Raw genomic sequence first — 24802 nt, 5'->3', positions numbered from 1 at the left:
AGGGGGGACGCTGGGAAGGGAGGTGAAGGGTAAACAAAGGAGGAGGCTGCAATGCTTGGTAAGAAATGTATGCATTATCCTGCCCATGTAATTGTAACCCCTCTGTACAGTATGTTCTCAAATAAAATAAAATAAAATTTAAAAAAAAAAAAAAAAAAAAGTGTAAGTCTTATCAATTAGGGATATGAACTCTGGTTTCAGTGGAACTTCTGTGAACACTAATTGCTCCAACAGTTGACTCATCCTTTCTTTTCTTACTATGAACTATAATTTTCCTCTAACATCCTTCTCTTTTTGAAGAACCCTTTGTGTCCACACATAATTTTGAATAGATCATAGGAAAAGGATGGAGAAAAATGTTGAGGGTCATAAAGAAGGACTAACGCCAAAGTGCATGTCAGAAGATCCTCTCCATTCTTCTCTGTGAACAGCCCTAATTGTACCATTTAGCCAGTCATTGCCAGCTAAATCATCTAAAATAGACTAAAGGATTGGAAAGACTGAGAATGATGTAGAAGAAACATGGCACATAATGCAGAGGAGAAATGTTTTGTTCTAGACCTTGAGATGGTTAAAACTGATTATCCTCCTTAAATTCCATTCATATCCCAGAGCTCACTGGCAATCTTTCAAGCCCCAAATACACTGCTGTCTTTCAAAACTCAATTCAGCAAACCTCTTAATACCTCAATGTATGAGAGATAGGTCACAAAGAGTCACTCACTTTTGGAATTCAATAGGATCAGTATCATAGTTGTCTTCACAACAATACAAACTACATAATTCAGCTAAAGCAGCTTAATAAATAAAGTACTTTGAGAGCCAGGCATCAGTGGCTCACTCCTGTCATTCTATCTATGGGAGATATTGAGATTGGAGGATTGTGGTTTCAGGCCAACTCAGACATAAAAAAGCCCCCAAGACTCCCTGCCCACAGAGGAATGCTGGACACCAGTGGTATAGGCCTCTGAGCCCAGTTGGGTCCATGGCTCAGACAAATGATCAGTAAGATTTGAAACTCTGTGTCAGAAATAACCAGAAACGCATGCTGGAGGCCTGGCTCAAGTGAAATTCCTACTCTGGCAAGCATGAGTTCAAAACCCCAGTGCCAAATAAATAAATAAATCACCTTGACCTCCCTCAAATAATTCTTTACAGTTCCCAGTTGCAACTACATTTGCCTAGTTACTATGTGTAAAAAAACAACCATACTGTAAAATGTCACAGTTAGGAAATGCAAACATCTTGGAAACCAGGGCATGACACGGTTTCATAAAATGTTTGATAATTATGCATATTTGGGGGGAGTACAGTGCTCTCTCTTTTGTGGTGATTAAAATCTTAGAGTGATTTTCAAATTTTAAGTGACTAAGAAGGCAAGAGCTTGTGTCAGGTGCTCAGCTCATTGGAGAAGGTAATGTTCTTTGGATGATAACTTCTAAATACAGAAGAGATACAATGCAAATACTCCATATTATCTATCCTTTCTTCCTCCTCTCCCTCTCTCTCCCTATCACATCTAATTCTATAATACAATATCTTTGGAGAGAAATCTGATGCTTTCTGTCTTTTTGTCGATTTTAGTTTCCAGGCTAGAATGGAATTCTTGATGTATGATCATATTAGCTTTGTCCTTGCCTGAACAAATTAGATTGGTAGAATACAACTCCTGACAAGACTCTCTCACAAAAGTATAGTAGGAAACACACTCTTCTCCTGAGCCATCAGAAATGGCAATGTGCATTGACAGTGCCTAACAAGGGGAATGCAGTTAGTCCTTGTCAGTGCATTTGCAAAAGAGAATTTGTATAGGTCTAGCATCAACCTACCCTCTACTTTTTAAAATGCTTTACCCAACACAAATTGCTGCAATCCCAATAAGTTTGAAGAAATAAAGACATGATTACATGATGCCTATTTAAAGAAAAAAAGTCAAGCAATTAAACAAAGGCATAGAAAATATTGCTCTTGTCCCTCTTCCTGACACATAGTTTGAAGTTTTCCTTTATGAAAAACATCTAAATTGCAGTATGAAAGAGTAATTTATTAAGTCAACCTCACACATTTACAGTCCTAGTCCCAGGCTTAACAGAGGCCTATAAAAGGAGACATCTATAAAACATAGTGAGAAATCAAGAGTATCTCTGGGTTCTAACCTACCAAAAATCAAGATATTAAAGAAGGAAAGAAATGCCTTCATAGGACCTAACACAGATCAATTTAAAAAAAAAAAGAACAAGGAGAATATTCAATAAGTCTACAGGTGCAGCTATTTCACTATACTTGTTTCAAAGGGAAATCACATATTCAGAAAGGGGGTATAACACAAAGACTGGATGGGTTTGTCAGCCTGGAAAAATGAAAGTTAGGGATGTAAGTGGCCATAATGTACTTTTACCATTCGTGAGGTCAGGGATAATACTTAATCCAGAAAAAGGAAATCTGTGGTTCTGCTTTCAGTACTATCAGGTTTTTATAAAATAACATCAAGGCTTTCCTCTTCTAACACACACACACACACACACACAGAGCAAGTTTTCCTTACTAGTTATTCTCCAGAGCCACTTTCCTACAAAGCAAGATTTCTTTAAATAGTATTTAAAATATTCTTTAGGAAAAGTATATTATCAAAATGATATTCTGTGTTCTAACTACTTCATATACAGATATAAAAATAGAATAAGTAACCTATTAAAATGGTTTAAAATGGGTGGTTAGGAGTTAAAAAAGAATAATAGAAAAAATAAACTATATCAAAGTATATTATGTGCATGTATAGGAATATTACAATGAAACTGCTTTGTACAATTAATGTAGACTAGTGAAAAAGAAAATGTTCCAGTTATAGTGAGCTTTATTCTAAGGATCTATTGGCTATAGTAGCACTGACAAAGTTCATTTTTCAGGCCTTGCATGATTTTTATAAACCATTTCATTAAGCTGGTAAAACCCTGTGAAATCAATAAATGGCTAATCAATCAGTTATTTTCTTATCAGATTTCCCCATGACTACCAAATTTTCAATAAGAGAGTTTTACTAGATTTTTAAAGAAAGAAGTATAAATGTGTTCCTTCAGCATACAATGATGGTGGAGCCTGGGTATCCAAGTCCATGAGGATCCTAAATAAGTATGAGAAATCATGAATGGGTAGGGGAAAGGAGAGAGGGTAAGGAGGAGAAAGAGGCAGGAGGGAATGTTGCCTAAACAACATTCTTCCAATGTAACAGCCTTTTGTAAGGGTTACTTTTGAAAATAAGAGGAGATACTATATATATATATACACACATATATATATGTGTGTATATATATATACACATATATATATGTATATATATATACACAGATATATATGTATGTGTGTATGTATATATGTATATGTCTGGATGTACATATATGTATGTATTTATATGGAAAAATGTGATAAATAAACAGGATGAATTCTCACTTTAATCATAGGGCCTTGGTCATTGAATTATGATCACACATCTACTCAGAGAAAGGATTAATGTTCTTTTCCAATTAAAGGAAATTTAAAGATATTCAATAAACAAAATAATCTCCCAAGGCAGAAAACTTGGTATTACATTGGTTTGCTCATCTTCCCAAAATAATTTAACTTAAGGTTAGAATAAGAATTCTTTAATGCTGCTAATAAAGCCATCTCTGCTTTGGAAATGGTTGGCCAGGTGCCTCCAGAAGAAGCAATCAAAAGTTATTAATAATCAAAATCATAACAAATAAATCGAAGACTATATCAGGATTGTATTGCTCAAATTACAATAATTTGTAATTCAAACATCATCTCTCCCAAAAAGAGAAGTGACTTTACTAGACTCTACTATTAAGTTTCCAAAATCCTGTTTTGTGGATGATCTATAGAAGGAGAAGGAGAATAGGAAGATGAGAAGGAGAAGGGGGAGGAGTGGGAGGAGGGGGAGGAGAAGAAGAAGAAGAAGAAGAAGAAGGAGGAGGAGGAGGAGGAGGAGGAGGAGGAGGAGGAGGAGGAGGAAGAGGAGGAGGAGGAGGAGGAAGAGGAGGAGGAGGAAGAGGAGGAGGAGGAAGAGGAGGAGGAGGAAGAGGAGGAGGAGGAGGAAGAGAAGGAGGAGGAGGAAGAGGAGGAAGAGAAGGAGGAGGAGGAGGAGAAGGAGGAGGAGGAGGAGCAGCAGCAACAGCATGATAATTGGAAAAGGCAAGAGCCTCAAAAATCTTTCCAAAGCATCTTCTCTTGTTCAGATTGTCATCCATACTACTTTAATAACTAAGAAATTTTATCCTGGGGAATAGTTGGCATTTTTAAAAGTTCAGAGTTGAAAGCACACATTCTATAAATAAGTCTACAATGAAGAGCTAAAAGGTTTATTTCTGATTTCTTATTTCACAAACTAAGAACTAGGCATAAAAAAAGATGAGGCCATAAAATGCTTAAAAAGTAGATTACTAGAAACTAATAGAAAACATTATTATCTATTGAGCCAATGATGGGTCAAATGGCATTTTGAATCCTTGCGGAGAATATGAATATGACCTTCATGTATACCATTTACAGAAAGCAATTTTATTTACATTTTTAAATCCACATAAAGGTGAAAGATGATACTGCTGCAAAATGGAACATTTAATTTTTCTGCCCCAAGGCATACGTAGTTCTCCCGAGGTCAAATGTAGTATAAGACGGAAATGAAGCCAGACTCCCTGGCGTCATCTCCTTCCAGTGGACTTTCTCTTTGGGCAGGAGTATATTGAGCCTACTTTGATTCTTCAGAGATACAAATTTTTCTAGATTCCACATAAACTGAGGAATTCTGTAAAACGGGATTTGCATCCTCTTTGTATATTCAGTAAGCTATCAACAAGAAAAAGCTCATGAAAATAAATAGCCAAGGAAAAGCAGGGTGGTGGTGTTTTTTTTGTTTTGTTTTGTTTTCTGATAAACGTAGTTATTCCCTAACAAATAAATTCAGCTCTCCCTCCACCCAAATTCTTCCTGCCAAAACATGGCAACTAACTCAAAACACATGTGTGACTTGTTAGGCGAGACACAGATGTTATAGATCATTGTAATGACCACCTCAGATGACTCTAAGGGAGTGCATCATGTCCCAGTCTCACAATCTTGCTCTGAGGCCCAAGGATGATTTTTCACATTGGTTAGTTCAATAGACTCAAGCTTCCTAAAAAGCTTGTGCTTTATATGCTACCAACACGGTCACTAGTATCAAAGCTATGTTTGTGTCTGCCTCTGTAAAATGAAAACTTAATCTAATAGAACCCTAAACTAATCATAATACCGACAGCAATTTTATACATATCCCAGTATCTAAGCAAGGTATGCCCAGAAGAAGACAAAATAACTTTTCATAAAGATGGAAAGCAAAAGTTATTTTTCAAAAAGAAATTTTAATAAGGTTCATTTTTCTGCCTCACTATTTATTTTCCTGGGCATGCATGCGGGCACGCGCGTGCGCACACACACACACATACACGCACGCACACACACATGCACGCGCGTGATGTAGTAATTAAAAGCCCTGACTCAAGAATAAGACTGCCTAAGAATTCTTTTGCAGCCTTTCACCAGACAACCACACCACAATGCCTCAATTAATTTCTCAGATCCGAGATGGAATAGTAGTAAGGTCACTAGGATTAGCATATTGGTATATCACTAGGATCCTCCGAATATTAACTATACTTACAGGGTTGTTAAAAAGAAATAGAAGAGCCGGGCGCTGGTGGCTCACGCCTGTAATCCTAGCTACTCAGGAGGCTGAGATCTGAGGATCGCGGTTCAAAGCCAGCCCGGGCAGGAGAGACCGTGAGACTCCTATCTCCAATAAACCACCAGAAAACCGGAAGTGGCGCTGTAGCTCAAGTGGTAGAGCGCTCGCCTTGAGCTGAAGAGCTGAGGGACAGTGCCCAAGCCCAGAGTTCAAGCCCCATGACCGACCAAAAAAAAAAAAAAAAAGAAATAGAAGAAAGGTGAGGTTAGTTCAGTGATGGATCACTTGTCTAGAATATGTATCCCAGAGTTGTATCCCAGAACTACAAGGGGGTGGGGGCAGGCAGGGAGGGAAGGGAGCTACATTTTAAAATCCTGGCTCAATACTTAGTCAAAGATATAAGCAGGAAGATAGAATATCTTATCCTTTGCAGTCATCCCTGCACCTCATGATCATGGCGCATCAAAAACACAAAGCAGTCCTTATATGAAGGAACTATTTTTGGTAACCATTGCAAAGTCTTGGAGTGGGGGTATGTTAGCCCTTAGAATATATTTTGAACAGCCTGTGACAGGAATATTGTGACTTTCAGTCTACCAAATCATTTAATATAGTGTGCTGCCACAGCTAAGTCTTCAGTCAGAATTAATGTCAAAGGAGAAAAGTCACCTGTATTCCCTGGCCTGAGGCCCCCAGATTTTATAACCCAATAAGCTAAAACACTATGCAGAAATTTTAAGAGAATTTAAAGTGTTAAATATAATCAATAGCAAATAATACTCACAAATTAATCAGTACTTAAAATTAGATCTTAATAAATATCCTTAGTATTTGCCAACTGAAATTAAAGCACAACAAGGAAATCTCATCTCAATTAGACAGCCTATTCATTGAGCCTGCCTGAGATTTGTCTCATTTCCATAAACAGTTGGCTAGTGGGTGTGGAAATGTCCATTGTCTTCTGGCTTTACTCACAATGGTTTACTATCCACAGTAACTGCGTATGGTTTGCTGGGAAGCAGTGGGTAACTTTATAGCAATCAACTAACTGAAAGAACAAAGACATGTCTTAGGGATATAGTTTGTCTGTGTGAAGTATCCTTATTAGGACTATGCTAGAAGCACCTAGAACCCTGATCCAGAAACCTTTCTCCATAAATGATAGTAAGACATTTTTCTTTATTAATTCAGGATTGCTGTGTTCCTGTCCTCTTTCTAATCCCTTTATAACACTCTAACTCAATGAGCACTCACTAATACCTTTATGGTGTGGGAAGAATTGTTAGCCTCAGTTTGCAAATAAGGAAATTTGAGCACCAGAGAAGTTGTTTGCCCAAGATTACAAAATCATGAAAATATTTCACATTTATATGATTTCCATAAGAAACACCATGAAGCCTGGAGCTGGTGGCACCCTCCTGTAATCCTGGCTACTCAGGAGGCTGAGATCTGAGGATCACAGTTCAAAGCCAGCCGGGGCAGGAAAGTCCATGAGACTCTTATCTCCAATTAACCTCCAAAAAACCGACAGTGGCACTGTGGCTCAAGGTGGTAGAGCACTTGCTTTAAGCTGAAGAGCTGAGGGACAGCACCCAGGTCCAGAGTTCAAACCCCACAACTGACCCCCCCCAAAAAAACACCATGAAGGAAGTAAGAGAAATTCAGGATGCCTGTTTTTTCCTTCTTGTGGTAAAGTCTACCCTGGAACCAGGAAGTCACCTGCTTCTCCTTGTCACTCATCCATCTATATGTGAATTTAGTGTTGACATCTGGTCAAGTTCCAGGACATTATCACCTAGGTGGAAGTTGTGTGGTGGTCAGCCAGCTTCAGAGATGTAGAATCCCCTTTAAGACTTCTCATTCTTTTCATCATTTGTTCAAGGAAGACCAGGGGAGCATTCTCTCTATCTGTACAAATGTATCTAATTAGAGCCACTGTAACTGTGAAGAATTTCCATCAAGAATGCAAGGCAGGATTAAGCATCTCAAGCCAAAAGACTGACTTTTCATGCCTCCACACTTCAGAACATTTCTTTAAGAGGTACAGATCCAAAAGTGTTAGCTCAGCTCATCTGAGTTAATGCCAAATTTGCATTAGTTTGATAATGGCTAGAGACTGTGGCTGCCTCTTCGGTGCAGCTGTTCATAATTCTGCCTTGTTAAATCAAAAGAAATAAGGTTGAAATCCAACATGAGGCACTCATCTTTCAATTACATATTTCTTGTGAAAGAGGCTAAAACTCTGCCATGTTCTGCAAAATCTCCACATCAATAGCAATTAAGTTTCACATCAAGACTGAAGAAATAGCACACTGACCATGCATGAATAACTTCCTTTCATATGCATTTTTCTCTGCACTTAATTCTATAAAACAATAAATGATGGTGCCCTGGTATAAGAAACTATCCATAAATTGCTGGAAAAGATTATGTGAGTAGAAGTATTTTATATTTTCGATTGCAAAGCTCATGTAGACAGCCCTGTTATCAACTCCACAGCTGCCCCCAACAAATCACAGAACATCATTTTGCCAATAGTTTCAGAATTAAGCCTGGAATTAACTGTGGTATTTTCACAGAAAATTTCTCAAGCAGAAAGTGTGATGGGTCTCACATAATCCAGCCCACACTTTTAAAAGTTTTTCATCAAATATTGAATATCAGCACCATGTAGACAGCCAGCCAGGGAGTGACACGAGGATATTGTTTCTAATCCTTAGATGTTGCAATGAACATTTCTGCAAGGAAAAAGAGATTACATCTATTCTACTCAACCTTGGAGTTACATGGAACAAGTTTTGAGAATGTCACCAAATTTTTTGGCCAGGTATAATCTTCAGTGCTTTATTTTGATGCCAAAAAATGCACAGTAAAGAACAAATAAATGTATAGTGAGACTTTGGATATTTCTTAGAGACCCATAAAGCTAGTAACAGAATACATAAAAAAAAATGTAAGCTTTAATTCATGTTTAGATAAAGAAAAGAATAAGGATCTTAATAGTTTTCCAAATTTTGCCTGTGCCAAAAAGTAAGAGACTTGTTTGTAAAACTTGAACTGCATTCAGAAGGTCACTTTCTTCGTTTGATGTGAAAATCTCTATTCAGTTACTTATTCAAAAGTGCATATAAAGCATCATCATCATACAACTAATATAAATATACTAATGATCATTTTAAACAAAATATCAAAACCATGTTGGACTATTTATTTTCCTTCTCATTTGTGACTTCTTAGTGGCCCTTGGATCTCTTTGTAATCTGGCAAAGGTAATAAATATAGCTTTCCTAAAATTTTGACTGTATGCTTTGAGGTTACCTTGGAATCCTAGCAATCAGTTTCAAAATGAATCAAGTACATAAAAGAACAAGCAACATGGTGATTAGCACATCACACAAAAATGGACAATAAATTTCCATCACATTGTCAAACTCACTGAAAACAATCAAATATTTCACTGAACCATTTATAACTATTGATTGCACACCAAGCTTGACTTTATATTCTTCCTATTTTAAATAGATGCGATATTTTATAAGGGCTTCACAAGCAGGAGATTGCGAATATAAAGCAGTCCATTAATTTTATATAAGCTGTTTTATATACCTATGGTCTCTAATAACACCCAAGAACAAGGTTACAAGGAGAAGAATCATTTTGTAAAGTTCAATTGGAGTATATATCCACGCCTAAAATTCCAGCTGTAACACCAGTAGTTTCTATTTACCTAAATAGTTTCATAATATAGGTGAAAATAACATATAAACAACAATACAAGTCTTGGGTTTTAATGAAGCAGCATTGTCAAAGCTAAGCTAAGCTTTCAAAGCCAACCACCTACATAAACAAAAGAATGTTCCACGACATCCTTCAAAAAGGTAGACACATAGACATAATTCTTCCTTGCTGTGTATAGTCACATGTTTATTTCTGGATATGAAAACTATTCCTCTATACCAAACAATTTTCACCAAGCCTTTCTATCACTATTTTTCTGGCAATAACCTTTTAGAGAAGGAAATCAAGAGACTGTGATTTTCAATTTTATTAAACATTTCTGTCAGTTTGCATTGTGGATCTTGATGTTGGCCCTGCACAGCCCTATTACACCGTATGGAGATTTGTGCATTGTAGTTGGGTTAGGGACATAGAGAGATAGAAATATGTAGGACCCACAGCTGTTTGTAGCTAGCTCTTTCTGCTAAGCTTCCAGCATCCCAGCGTACTTTACTATGATGCACATTTCCCATATGTGAGGGGAAGGCCTTGCCTTTTGTTCATCCAACTTAGAACAAGCTGGTAAATGTCTTTTCTCCTTTATTGGAATCTCTTTTGAAACCAGCATGACTCTGGAGTCTGGTCTCACAGAGATAACCCTCCAGACTTAAAAGGACAATTCTGTTAAGATCGAGGTAGGCTTATTACTTCAATATAAGTACTTCCTTAATTTTCCTTTCTCAGCATGCTACATAAATATAAATAAAAAGGTTCTCCACTGGATGTATGTTACATATATCTCACAGAGTTTAATTACAAAGCCTCTAAAAATGAAGACTGTGGGCGGAAAGGAAGCAAGTAGAACACACAATCATGGTATTGTGTTACCAGGCTGTCTCTGACAGCCAGGAAACAAAGACACTCTGCCAATCACAATCCACCATGAAAGGTTGGGCTGAGGAAAAGAAAAATCCAATAGGGTGAGCAGATATTATTGCTAGTTTAATGCTTGGAAGCCCACAATTTTTAATTTTGTTCTAATTAATGTTATTATAATTATGACAATTTTACTGCCATGAAAGAGAAGTTAGGCTTTTTTTGGGGGGGGGGGGGACTTTAAGTTATACATCCTGTCTTTCTGCAGCAATTGATTGACCGATTCTAATAAGGAACTTGCCAGATGGAGGCCAGCCTCTCACAGACTGCCCATAAGAACTAAAGCATTACAGGGAACTCTGAAGACACTTGAACAAGAATAAAATATTCCATCTCCAAATGACCCTTCCCTTAAAGGGAGAGGACGGTCAAGCAACTTCTAAAAGCAAGAAAGACTGAGCGTGCTGGCTACAGAAAGAAGAAATGGGGAAACCTCTACAATTCAGAGGCAGGACCCAGGGTAGTTTAACAACCTCAGCAGTCAGGAGGCTGGGTGGATCCAAAGTCCTAGGAGACTGTGGAAGGCTTGGACCCCTTAGGCAAAAGGCAGAGTGAAGGAAGCAAGAGAGGAGGAGTCTCCCACCCCACCCCCCCGCCCCGGGGCTTTGCCTAACACTAGGACAGACAATGCTCCTAAACCTTTCGGTTTAATTTCTGGCTCCTCTTCACCTCTAGATTTCTTCTTTCACCGTGGGCTCGCCTTCCTCTAACCTGACTTCTCCTGCGGACTGATGGAACACCACACGCCGGATCTTTCTTCCCTTCGCGCGGCGGCGATTTGCACAATCTAGTGTCACGAAAGGATGGACTCGGCTTAGGGGAGAGTAAACCCGGGAGCTTCCCAGAAAATCTTCCCCTTTGACACAGACAACCCCTAGCGCCAGCGCTAGGTACTATCCGGCTTCTTTCGGGATCAAGTCAACAGTGTGATCGTTGCCGAGGAAGTAGTACACTTGAAGTGACAGCAGGGCCAGTGTCCTGGGCGCTCAGAGAGGCCCCCCGGGGAGTGTGCAACCTGTCAGAGCAAGGGATGGGGGCTGGAAGCGACGGGGAGGAATGGTTGTGTGCTCGAGAATGTTTGGGGTGAGGGGGGTCGGTTTGTTGTTGCTGTCGTTGTTTGGTAAATAACTAAAGAGGAACTCCTCCTTCGCCTCCCGGGTCTAATGATGATAAATTCCACGCGGAATCCGGCCCCACGCCGGCGAGCCCAACCACGGAAAATAATGAGGCTGCATTCCCATTCATCTGCATTAAAGGCGAGCCAGGCACTTTCGATAGCAAATATATCGATTCCCTGGCCCGGGCCACGGTTCGTCCTGCTCCTGGTGAATAATTACTACTCCTTTAGAAATTCATAATAATTAGGACTCTCTCCACCCCACCCCCCTCCGCCCTGAGAGCTGCTCTCTCTGTTAAAGGCGCCTGACCCTGCAGGGTGTCGGGGAATCTCGATCCTGCACTTATCCCTAAGTGAAGAGGCCTCCCCCGCCCCGCACCTCTGCAGAGGGGTTTTTTCACTCCAGAGAAAAGGCTGGTTTCCCGCCCCCCACCTCCCTGCCTCAGTTTCCCTCCCTGTCCAGTGAGGCTCAAAGACACTCCCAGCTCTGCAAGAGGCATGTTTCTGTTTTGTGGAAAGATAATTTAAGGAACTGTGTGGATCAAATGGGGGGGAGGGCGCTAGGGAGGCGAGGGAGGGGCGGGGAGAAACACGGATTTGTCTCCCCGCTGAGCAAACTGCGGTGGTCCCGGGACCAGGCACCCCTAGATGGGGCGGGGACGGTGCTCCCCGGAGTTCTGACCGCCAGACCCTTAGGGGAGCCTGGAGACCCGAGCTCTGCGTTTCCAGACGGAGAGCTGGGGAAACTGCTCCGGGAGGCAGGTCGGTGTCTGCAGAACCCCGAAGACTAAATGCGCAAGACCACCCGGCCCAGGCAATGGAGCCTGCGGCGGGGGTGGGGGTGGGGGGGTGAGGCGGGGGGGGGGGGGGGGAGAGGCTGTGGCGGGGAAGTCTCGCCTCCAGGCCTGGGCTGGCCTCGCTGCGCCCGGGCGCGGCCCATCCGCCTCCCCACCGGCCCGCGGCCTCTCGGGGAGAGCTACCGCGGTCCAGCCCGCTGCCCCACGAGCCCAGATGGTGCGGGGCGTCGAAGAAAAGTTTGCTGGGAGTGCCCTTGGGCTGTGGTGAGCCTGGAGGTCCGGACGGAAGAGCGTTGCACCTGTGAATTCACCAACCCTTGGGGATTTCCGGCGCTCGCCCTCGGCTAAGTGTGGACAATGGGGTGCGCAGCGGCGATGGCCTGCAGCGGGGTCCAGGCACAGCGGCCTGGGATTGGAGGGGGGGGGGGGGAGAGGGGGGGGTCGCAAGAGTTTCCTAGTGGAGGTAGGAAGGCTACGTGGAAGAAAAGTTTCCTCGCTTCTCAGAACCTGGTGGGAAGGGGTTGCAGGACACGGGGCAGGGCGCGTGAGAGCCCCGCCCCCGCCCCTCCCTCCCTGCGTCCCTCCGCTGCGGGGCGGGCCGCGCCTGGGCTGTGGGGGTTCTCGGGGTCGCAGTCTGTGACCGAGGTAGGGGTGACGCGGGGGGGGGGGGGGCCGGGAAGGGGGAGGCCAGGCGCGAGGCTGCGGTTCCGCGGGGACGCGCGCGCAAGCCCCGCGAAGCCAGTTTCTACGGAGACACTGGCGGCTCCGAAGCAGCAATTTGTCATTTTGTGGGAGAAAAGAAACAGTACCAGAAAAAAAAAATGCCTCCAGGTTCTGGCTTCTCCCATTCTCATGCAGATGAGACGGCCGGCTCGGGAGGTGGCCTGCGAACCTCCCTCCTCCTCCCCCTCCCCCCCCCGCATTTCCGGCTTGAAGGAGTCAAATACCCTCCCTCATTTCCAGGAAGGAGGAGCTGGGAACGCTTTCCTGGGGTTCGGCCCCAGAGGCACGTGCTGCCCCCTTGCTGCTCTGGAGACCACACCCTGCACCCCAAACCAACACACGGACTTTGGGGTACCACCCACAGTCCCTAGACTAGAGGCTCCGCCTAGGCACTTTGGACGATCAACCACACCTGAACCAGAGAGATCTCCACCCCCGACACCGCCCCATACACACACACACACACACACACACACACACACACACTCGCCACCCCCACCTCTGCAGAACCCAGAATAGCCTAGAAAGGGCTGTTTACAGAGTAGGTAATTAAGTGTGTGAGCCCCCAGCGAAGACGCAGCGCGCACGTCAGAAGTTTAAAGCACAGCCAGCTAGCCGCGAGGGCAGGGGACAAACTTGGAAAGTAAGCCGCCGTGGCGCTCTTGGGCGCGCGAGGGGCTCGGAGACGCCGCCCATGTATCATCTCAATAAACAGCTGCTTCTGGAAGGCTTGCGTGGTAATTGAGACGGGAGCTCTTTTCTGATCTGGGTTGGCATTTCCTCATCTTGAGCTGACAGAGCCAGCTCAGGAAATTGCTGGTAATATTCATCTGGGGAGCACTTTCATTAAACGTAATTCATTCGACTTTCACAATAAATTGAGTGACATCCTTCCCGCGGAACCCTTTTATCCTTGATTAAGTGCTTGCCAAGCTTTGGTTCCCCGCTTTATTGTCACATTGCTTCGAGCAGAGTCGTCAACATGCCAGTCGGCAGCAGAAAAAGAAAAAAAAGAAAGCAAGAACTGCGCGCCTGTGTTTTTACCCAGCTCCGGGAGGGGTTCGTGCTGACACGGAGAAACAGAGCTGGTCGGGAACGCGACTAGTGGATCAATCGAGACCGCAACTTGCAGCAAACTCGGTGGTGACCGGGAGAACGGGAGAGAAGGGGGGACGCGAGGGCTCCGACTTCGCTACCCACCCGCCTGCGCGGGGAAGCGGCTGGCCTAAACGACGCCCGGCCGGCGGGCGACTCGCCGGCTCCCATTGAAATCAAATAGACAAAACTATCAAGGTCTTCAGATGAGATCTGAAGTTCCTAAAGGACATCGTAGTCCAAGGAGATTTTCTGGAACCGAATCAAATCTAGACATTTCGCTTTTGAAAAGGGAGAGAACACACTCTCTGTGAACTTGCTGCTTCACAAGTCTCCAAGTTGCCTAGCTTCGCCAGCTTTATAAAGGGGCGGGCGGAAGAGGACCGGGGAGGGTAATTTCGCACTCCCGAGAGACTCCTTTTTGACTCTGAACGACGAGCTCCTAGATAGCCAAATCCCTTAGGCTCTTCAGACCCAAGAAGTCCAGGATGAAGTGACCAGCACCTCGCTATTTCAGGACTGGACAATGAAGAAGACATCTCATGTCACTGTGGCTCCTCCCTTGCTGTCCCTTGCTTCGCTGCCCTCCCCCAAATAAAATCAAAGAAGCCAAGGACAGAAAATTGCTTATTTGAAAAAGCAATATCCAAATGCTTTCATCACTCAAATGTCCTTTTGAAAATATTGTCGACGGTGGTTATTACCCGGACAATGCTGTCAATTTCTGTAGTCTGCAGAAAATCTTCCCTTGGATAGAAAAGTAGGACATTGGGCACCTATCTCAAAAAAAATCAACCAATTTCCCTGCCACCGGATATATTTTTCACCCAGACAACACTTTCATTAAGGGGAGAAATAGCCGTCAACAATTCAAAGCCAAATAGAAATCAACTTCGCACAAAGAGGAGCCACAAATTTAATAGCTTTCTGGGAAAATACTGCTGACAGAGTTGGACCAATTCTGGTTTTTCTCCCTCTGATCCTGAAGGCAGTTTCTCTGAACCTATTGCAAGAAAGTCCCCTACCATAATATTCCTGGAAATGGGACAAAAAGGCCAACCACCCAAGTGCTTCTCACACACCACATAGTTGCTTTCCTGGTCAATGGAGAGTTGAATAGTTCAGAAATATGCCTGGAATCATACAACTTCTTCTCTGCCTCAAAGAGCTCTGAAGCACACACTGTGGGACTGATTAGTTCTCATGTTGTGACGGTAGGGCATAGGCCCCTCCAAAAACCTAGGCTTAATCCTCTGTCTAGATGGCTGGTCTGGCACAGAAGAGTGAGGAAATGCAATGCAGTGGGGAATATTTAGTACTGCCTTCAAGAACTAGCTAGAACAGCAAACACTTAATAGTCACTGTTGGGTGGCTAATTTATTTTATTTAGCTTACTTTCATTTATTTAGCTTATTTTCAGGAATAAGCTGAAATTAAAACTTTCAATGAGGTTAATTTTCAAAGGATAGGAAGTATACATGCCTGGTCCAAAGAATAGATAATAGTGGTCTCTCTCCCTCTGTCTTCCCCCATCCTCCATATTTTTAACAGCCACCTGCATAATGGGTGGTCTTCACCAAATACTTTGCCTTCTAACTATGCAGAACATAGAGGTCTTGAAGATTATGAATCATTTTTTGAACTCAATCAATTGCCATAGGATTATGCATAGTAAGAACATGCTATCAAGATGCATTGTATTTATAAAATGATGTGTGCAGTGACTTCAAGATAAAAATTAAATTAAGAAAAAGATCGTCCCAAATTTGAGAGAAAGGGGTGGCTCCAAATGTTGTGGCAAAGGTTTAGAGAAGATTTTCCAAGTCTTGTGTATTTTCACAAAGCAACTAGATTACTATTGTCATTCCCAGTAGAATTTGTGGGCTTCTCATTAAATAATGCTCTAGCTATATGATTGGTCACAATAACATCATTCAACCAAATTCACTCCATTTCCTGGGACTCAAATGATGAGTAACTTTGACATTTCCATGCATAGGCAGTCCTCATTCGACTCCATTTGCTACCTCTGAAAACTACCACAGGTGAGCCCCCCAAAATAATGCAATAATATATTTTCTGCTGAGATAGACTCTTCCTGTTCCCTGGCCTGTCCTTCAGGTTGACCCACTGGGATCATTCAGTTTAGGAGACATGCATCCTTCCCATTCTTTACTGTGAGCAACCACATTTCCTACTTTACCCATGTGCTCTTCAATTCAGTTAAAAATGCTGTGGTCCTGTTATCCCATTATTATCATATTCAAAATCTCCTGAAATCAGTCCAGGACTGAAAGGACAATAAAGATGGCAGAACCTTTACATTTTTTTAAAACAAATCACAACATGATTCCTCTCCTGCTGAATTCAGACTTTAAAATCTGAAATATATCACATATGACAAATTGAAATTTTCTTTACCTTTATACTGAAAAGATGGTTTCCTACCCTGTGTATCTATGATTAAAGCCTTCCTTGTGATCATATTTGAACATTCCAGCTAATGTACTTCAGAAGGTAGCTTTGTACACACATTTTAATTAGTTTTTTATTGCAAGTTAGCTTATCATATGAAATAGGATAGATTCATCTCTCAATAAATACAAACTGGCTAAAAAAAATCCTCAACTGGCATTACAGCAGACTTTCAAAGAACACTGGGCCAAGTAAGAGAGCATCCACCCACGAACATTCAGAAAACTGTGACTAAAGTGGGGATCCTTAGTCTGAGAGATAGAGGGTTCTTTATCATGAGAAATACTCCTTGTTCTCTGACAAAATATGACCATGACTTCTGGGGAAACTGGGATTCCCAGGGCACAAAGACAAAGGTGTACTGAAGGTACACCTGCAAGAGAAGACACAAATAGAATTCTCTGGTTTGAGTGCACCGAGGCAAAATTAAATTACCTCTGAAATTCCTCCGTAGCTCATGCCAGTTCAAGGTAAAAACCAGTGTTTTTGTCACCCTGCCTGCTTGAAGCTGCTCCTGACAACAAGTATGCATCTAGTTCCGGATTATTGCAAAGAGCTAGAATGTCCCCAGATGCAGTTCCAAATAAATGATTTGATTCAGTTACTCTATCTGATGTTAGCTGAAATAGATGGGGGAAGCACCTTGATCACTTCATCTGTAACTTGCCCTAGAGTTTTGGTCAAGACTCCCGGCTTCTTTATTTACCCTCACACCACCCTGGTGTGACTACCCAATTCGCCCTTTCAAATTCATTTTCCTGGTCAAAAGTCAGCTTCCTCCTCCTACAGGAAAACAAGTTGGAATTTTGCTGGCAAATATCCATAGGATTCCAGTCCCTGAAAATACTACCCTGGGCCATGGCCATTAGTCCTTTGTTTTGTGTGGTTTCTAATCCCCGACACACAAAACAACTTTAGATTGGAAAGAAAAGAATGGACTTCTAAACCGCCTTTTCTATTTTATTGTTCACATTTCGTATTGTTTTGTGTGAAATTGGAAAAATCGTCTCCTTTCTCTGTATTGCCAAAAGGCATTCAGGTAATGAAGTCTGTAACTAAACGGTAATTGAATCAGCATAATTTGCACACTGAATGGTTTTCAAATGCTCCCAGTTTACAATTAAAGGAGAATTAATGCGCTTGTTGTTGAGAACGCAGCGCATTAGAATAAATCCAGCACTGTTGTTGTAATGAGTGGAAAACGGTTTAACTGCCAACAAACACATTTAAAATTTAACACAACGTATTGATTTCACTTCTGCTTTTGATAGATTATTTTCCAGACTATCGAAATACTTGCTTCGAGCAATAGAATGCACTATAGCCGAGAGCCCTGGCCGGGCGTGTGATCACAGCCCAAGGACGTAAGAACAGTCCCGAGGTTCATGTTCTGCGTGAAGGTATGCAGAAGGGATGGAGTGGCCGCTTACTACGGTCCAGGGCATCGTTAATATTCCTCCTCGGACGCGTTCCCTTTGCTCTCCTCCCTCCCCGTTTCTCAAAAATCTCTGACTTTCCTCTACCCAAACTTTCTGTCCGCCCAAAGTCCGGGCTCTCAATGTCAATGAAGGGCTTCCTGGGCACAGGTAGGTGTGGGAGAAAATGATAGAAGAGAAATGGGAAGGACAGACACCCACTGCACTCGGTCTGCCTCGGAACGCAGCGAAGCCCGGACTTCGGGGACCGAGTCGGGAAAAGCTGTTCTTTTGGATTGGCTGCCCCGGCTTTCACCTGTTTACCCCAAGGTGTCCTGCGGGCGAGGACATTGATGCGCAGCGCCCTCTGGCGTCCGCAGCTGCTACGGTCAGGCTTTAAAGGTGTAGGGAGGCAACACTGAAGGCTCTTGGGTGGAAGCTAAAACAGGTTAAAGACGCGCGCGCGCGCGCGCACGCACACACACACACACACACACACACACACACACACACAACCGTATTCACATAATTCCCAGCCATGCAGTCACAGCAGCACCAAGGCAAAAGCGGAGAGACGCTGTCAACTGCACGGATAGCTTCCAGGCTATCCAGGATTCTGAAACTCTTGGAGTGGGACGCCAGTACCCCCCTAGTCCCATCCACCTGGCTCCAGGAGTGCACGCAGGCGGCCCCGGCGCTCCCCGTCCCTCGACAATATATACTAAGCCAGCCCTCCCATGCACTTTCGTAGATCGGGATGAACTGTGGGGCTGCCCGCGCCCAACCCAACTTCACCAGCAGGGCACGAGTGTTCCTGACACTCGAAGAAGCCAGGGACCGGAGAATTCACACTCTCCTAGGCTCGGCGCGGTGCCCATAGCTTCCAATTCACCACAACAAAGCGCTTCTCCCTGGAGCCTACTTCCATCACTAGGCAAAGTCTATAAACCTCGGAGGACCGGCCCACGGCTTTGTGTAGGATTCTCTCCCTGATGACAAGACCCGCCATTTCCTACTTAGGACTCAGCACTAAAAGTCAGGTTCGGTGATTGGGTGGAATCTGGTGGTTGAAGGAGCGGAGGGCACAGGATGAAGTGTCTCCGTCTGGCCGCTCACAGTGTCCCTGTGTGAAGTTATCCTTCCACTTGTCCTCCAACTCGAAGAAAGTTCCCTGCACTTCTTTACGTGCTGCATCTTCCAAACTGGGAGTGGGTGGGCAGAGCCACATTCAAAACCACACACTTCGGCAGATCCGTGCCTTCCGCCCCTCCACCCCACCCCCATTCTCTCTCCTCTGAAGTCCCTGGATGAACTACCAAAGAGTTCCGTGCCTTCCATCTCCTCTCTTTGCCTTTTCCCCTACCCCACCCCACTCCCCCAAAAATCCTGTCTATTACTCCTTTGGTTTCTAGACATCTAGGGTGCCCTTGCCTCGGTTCAGTAGCACTCCCGGGAGAGGGGAGTCAGGAGCCATAAAAGGAGTTGGGAACCCCGAAAAAATCCCACAGGAATCCAAAGAACAGCTTCTCAAAGTTATTCAAACACAGTCTCTAGGAACACTGAGGTCGGTGGCTGAGCAGGCAGCCCTAGCCTCCCGATCACCATCACCACCACCCCGCGCGCGCACCCCCAGTGGCTTGGCCTCCCCGCCAGGGTGGAATTTCAAAGGCATCCGACCCGCCAGGACTTACCAAGTAGACTGTGGGCTGCAGGAGGAGAAGCACGTACCAGCACGCAGCCTGCATCCTCCCGCGTCTCAAACTTCCTTGGCGGTGCCTTCTCTGAGTCTTTGTTCCTTCAGAAACATAGATCCACCTGTCATCCACTTTACAGAGCAAGGAGCGTTCTCAGCATCAGAAGCCTAGATACAAATGAAATTAGACATCCCATGACCACGCGGGCAAGGTTAGGCGATCGAGCAGGGGAAAGAGGGTCGTGACGAAGAGGAGTAGACGGAAATGGGAAGGGGAGGCGGGGGAGCGGGGAGGGGGGGCACGGAGATTTGAAAAGCCAGTGCACCCAGCGCCTGCCAGGGGCACTGCCCGGTCCGGTCCGCAGGCAGGAGGGTCAGGCCTGCGCGGGGGAGGAGGAGGGGCTCCCCGCTTCTCAGCGCCAGTTCACCCGAGACAGAGGCCAGAGGTTCCTGGGCACCCCGAGTTCGTGCTGGTTAGTTGGGCACCCTGCTGGCTTTGGCAACCGGATCTGTCCTAGTGTCGGGTGGATTGGCGGGCGGCTCGGACTACAGGCGGCAGCTTGTTCTCCGCCAGCCTTGGCTGGGGTTTACACACACGTCCACCCCAGTAGAGACAGAGGAGAGTGTGCGAGCGAGTTGGCAAAAGAAAGAAATGGGTAGGTAGACCGGACCAGGATCTCTCAACACCTTCGCTGAGGAGGAGGGGAAGGGGGTGGGGAAAGGGAATACAATTGCATTCAGCAAGCGAGGCTCAGTTTACCCATTTGAATCCTCAGCATACAGATAACACACGCATACACATACACCATCACCTCTCGAGAGCTACTTTTTGTCGAGCCAAGGGGCACACAGTCAGTTGGTAACTTCTAGAGCGGGTGCCTGCGAGGGTCACCAGGCGAGCCCTCCCCTTCAGCCAGCGCCCCTCCCCGCTGCCACTTCCTGGCCACTGCCACCCCTGCCCCCAAGGAAAGTGGAGGTGAAGGGTACGTACCGCACAGGCTGGACTAGAGGCGAATCCAGAGACGGAGAGCAGGGACCGCTCTGACCAGGCTCCATGGAAGAGCTACTCGGGCCTGGCGTCGCCAGCGCCCCGGACGCGCCCTCCCTGGAGCTCCATGTCCACGCTCGGGCGAAACGGGGCCAGCTGCCTCGGCCAGCCTCGGCGGAGCCGGTGTCCCGGTGCCCGGCTGGCACTCAAGATTGGTTCTTGGGAGCCCAGGCTTGGCACAGTTGGATTCACGGTGCAGAAAACTTAAGCGGAGAGAGAGAGAGAGAGAGAGAGAGAGAGAGAGCGCAGGGGGGAGGAGGGAGTAGAGGAGGAAAGAGAGAAAGAGGGAGGGAGAGAGGCGAATGCGCCGGGCTGCAGCGCCGGACAGACCCAGACTGGCTTTGCTGGCACTGGGATGAGCCGCCCAGGACTCCCTGCTTATCCGCGATTGCCAGAGGAGAGTAGAAATTACGAGGGGAGGAGACTACACAAGTCCTGGGGACTTGAACTTGAGAATAAGACACTGGCTTCTCCGAAGAGGGGGAGGGCGCGGGGGGGAGGAAGCCACCGGAGAGGCACGGACAGCCCCAGTTTGGGTGGAGTGGCGAGAAATGAGAGGCTGCGGGCGCACCACGCAGCTGCGGCTTCGGCCGAGATGCTGAGAAGCCCCGAGCCGCTCGGAGCCGCGTCCTGGGCGCTGTCCAAGGTGCTGCCCGGCCACCGGGAGACGCTCTGGAGCGCGCTGTTTCCCTGCGCCTCGGTGATCCAGTTAGTTCGCTCTGCGGGGCCGCTGCTGGGGTGGTCCCTACCACAGGCGATTACATTTGCACGTGGATTTAGGGTTCCTCAAAGATTAATGCAGACACTCATGGAGATAGACCCGGCTCTGGTGCTCTCCCCTGGCCAGACCCGCAGGGAGAAGTAATTCCTGAGGTGTCTCTGGTGGCCTCAGCTCCCTGTCCCTGGAGAGCGCACGGGAGTGGCTGGGAGGTGCTTAGGGCCTCCGAACCCCTATAAGCATGAAAGTACGGGGCGCCCCTACAAGCTTCGGGCAGGGAACCGATTCTTGAGCCGCCGACCTGTGGCTACCTGGCCAGAGGCGGGGATGCTGTGGACCGCCAGCCATTCAGTGCGCACACTCGGAGAGGACTGGGCGACCTTGGGCTCTGCACTCCTCTCCACAGGCTGGGCAGAGCAGGAAATGGGGGTGGGTGTTTTAAGCTGTTGCCACCCCCTTCGATGTGGACACCTCCTACTGAACCAGCTTTTCCCAGAGACATCCTGTCTGTCTCTGGCTGGCTATCTGTCTCTACCTCTGCTTTTCTCAATCTCTCCCTTGCTGTCACTCTCCTGCAGTATCTCTCTCTACCATTCTCCCTTTTCTTCCTCGCTCCCTCCCTCCCTTCCTTTTTGTTTTTCTTTCTCTCTCTTTGCTTTTTGCCTGTCTGCTATGTGTCTCCTATCTTGCCTTTGACTTTCTGTGGATATCTCTCAAGATTTGTGACTCTTGATCTCTAGATTTCTGTCTTTATCGGGTCCTCACCAATCACCTTCTCTAAAGCACAAGCATAACCAGCACACTAACTTCACCAATATCTGGTGAGATTTGAGACTAGATCCTTCTGTGGGCAGGGTAGAGCTGCCCAGACTCAGGTCACAAGAAGTCATTCTTCTTCTTCCACTATTCTGGTTACTTCTTCAAACTTTCTCTGTACCTGAGCCTGACCTGGACTGATATGCATGGCAGGCAGAATAACATTCTCGTATCTCAGGAGGCCCAGATCATAGCATCAAAATAGAATTGTAGATTTTAATGGGCCTCAAGGTTCTTTTCCTCAAGTTTGGCCATTGGACATCTCAGGCTCTGTGGATTCTGCTCTAGTGAACATAGGTACAGACACAGACACAGCTTACCCTGGGTAAGCATAGGCTGAATACCCCAGGGAACACAGCTTACCTTCAAACCTAGTGGTGACAATCAGCAGAAATACTGACTACTGGTGCATGTGTAAGAGACTCTTCACTGAAAATGGAACCACCAAAAGCCTCAACATTAAACCCTACTGTAGGACAGGTCTACCCACACTTTAAGGCCCTTGCTATCTTCCTGGTAAATATATACGCACACACACACACACACACACATATAGATAGATAGATAGACACACATACATATCAAGCTTTCTTAATTTCAAATCTGTACTGTGTCACAGATCTCTTGGAACCCACTGGGGGAGATATGCAGCGTAACATAGTGAGGCACACTTTCTAACTGGAGTTCTGAAAATCCACTTTAGTAATAACCTGTGTACGTAGCATAGCTGCCATGTTGATTTGGCTGTTTTCATTTACTCTCTCTCTCTCTCTCTCTCTGTGTGTGTGTGTGTGTGTGTGTGTGTGTGTGTGTGTGTGTACACATGCATGCACCAAAACTAGGACTTTGAACTTAGGGTTTTGTGCTCTGATTCAGCTCTTCCATTCATGGCTGGTGCTTTACTATTTAAGATACAGCTCCAGTTCTTTGTACTCTTAAAAAGTATAAATAAGAAAAAAAATAAAATCTTAAAGTCCTAAGCCTACACTGGAGACCACAGGTGAAACTTTGAGTTCCCTCTAGGATTCATGAGGTCATCCTAAAATGGATCCATATTTGTACATGAGCTCCTGAGGAGCCGCAGGCTGGAATTTGGAGCTGGAGTAAATGCTATCCAGATAGCACTGCCCAAAGGCAGTGCTTGCAGAGCTGGACTTGTATCTAATCTTTGGGAAACATGAAAGAAAAAGTTCAGCCTTGAAATATACCAAACTCTTTTCTAAACCTTTCTTCAAAAATATTCATCCTCGAAAAAAAATATTCATCCTCTAAAGCTGTAAAAGAAAAAAAATACTGCTTGTGAAATAGAAAGATGATCGGGCACCTTAAAAATCTCTGTCTGAATGGGACTGATTATTTAAGAAAAGCGCCACAGGAGCTAACAATGGAGACTGGTCAGACACAGTTCTATGACACAGGGTGCCAAGGAGCTTTTTATGTTAATGACCCAAGACCTTCAACTCTGGAAGACCCTGAAAGATATGTGGCCTGTGATATAATACAGTAAATGGATTGGCTTTTTTAATCTTCCTAGGAGTCTTCATGTCTTGTAGTACTCAATCAGAAAAGGGCATCACTGAGCCACCAATTAACAGATAAAAATATATCATTGTTTCCTCTAAACTGCTTCCATTTTAATGACAGACTATTGATAGAGATAGGAAAAGGATGTTCCATTCACCTTATTTCTTTCCTAACTTTCCTATCATTTATTTTACCACATAAATAAAAAAGACAGTAAGAGCAAATTTCTCATATACCTTCTGTTTAAAGCATTAAGATACATCCTTAGAAAACAGAATATACTCTTAGAATATATCTTCATTGGGCTAGAACAATGATGTGTTTGTCCTTAAGGAATATGGCATTTGTGTCAATTTCATTCATTTTAGAAATCACTCTTTTTCTAAATTTTGTGTGTGATCCACCTTAATATACATAGAAACTTCTAAATTATAATCACAGTAAAACATAGCCCTCCACCATTTGCTTTTGCCTAAATCTACCTGTGAGGCCTAAACTGAATGATATAAAGTGTATTTCTCATCAAGAAATATATATATATTAAAAGAATCCAGTAGTAGGATCACTAAAGGAAATTATGATATTAAGCAATTTCCCTGATAATTAAAAAAAGGAGAAAATAAAATTCATTTGGAAGATACTGATAATTCTGTTAAATGTAACTCTGTTGTTCAGTTGCTTTGTTTTTGTTCATTTGTATAACTGTCTTTTTTAGTCAGGGAAGTGGCTGGGCTAGAGTTGGAGGTTTGAATTATTTTGGGGCTAAGGAGAAGAGAGTAATAAAGATGAATCTTAAATTCCACAGAACTCTGTCCTAAAATAACCTACCTTTAAACACATGAGTATCACATTTTACCTAAGATCGAAGTAAAAATGGAAAACTGTGGTTGCGAAGTACCCAGCTGTGGTCTTGCTTAAGGGTCAGGCTAAAGTGTATTGCTTTGCATATGGCACTACATTACACCTGTTTCTCCCCAAATATACCAAAGTATTATAAAAGCTCTGT

General features: G+C 44.6%; 1 protein-coding gene across 2 annotated transcripts in view; it reads right to left on the bottom strand.

The window, feature by feature from the left end:
* Nxph1 (neurexophilin 1) overlaps window positions 1-20975 on the bottom strand; it is a 298624-nt gene extending 277649 nt beyond the window's left edge. Inside the window, exons 1-2 of one of the 2 annotated variants that reach the window (XM_042696043.1) lie at window positions 20682-20975; window positions 19689-19858 (exon numbers count right to left, since the gene is read on the bottom strand). In XM_042696043.1, coding sequence (XP_042551977.1) covers window positions 19689-19742 — 54 coding nt within the window. In that variant the 5' untranslated portion in view covers window positions 19743-19858; window positions 20682-20975. Of the gene's footprint in view, window positions 1-19688; window positions 19936-20681 lie in introns of those variants that run through there. The other variant, XM_042696042.1, reaches the window with a different exon arrangement.
* Between the last annotated feature and the right edge of the window lie 3827 nt (window positions 20976-24802).

Source organism: Dipodomys spectabilis, unplaced genomic scaffold, assembly GCF_019054845.1.
Source record: "Dipodomys spectabilis isolate Male_0828 unplaced genomic scaffold, ASM1905484v1 ptg000197l, whole genome shotgun sequence".
In the NCBI taxonomy this organism is placed as follows: domain Eukaryota; kingdom Metazoa; phylum Chordata; class Mammalia; order Rodentia; family Heteromyidae; genus Dipodomys; species Dipodomys spectabilis.
This window is presented reverse-complemented; position numbering and strand designations above follow the sequence as displayed.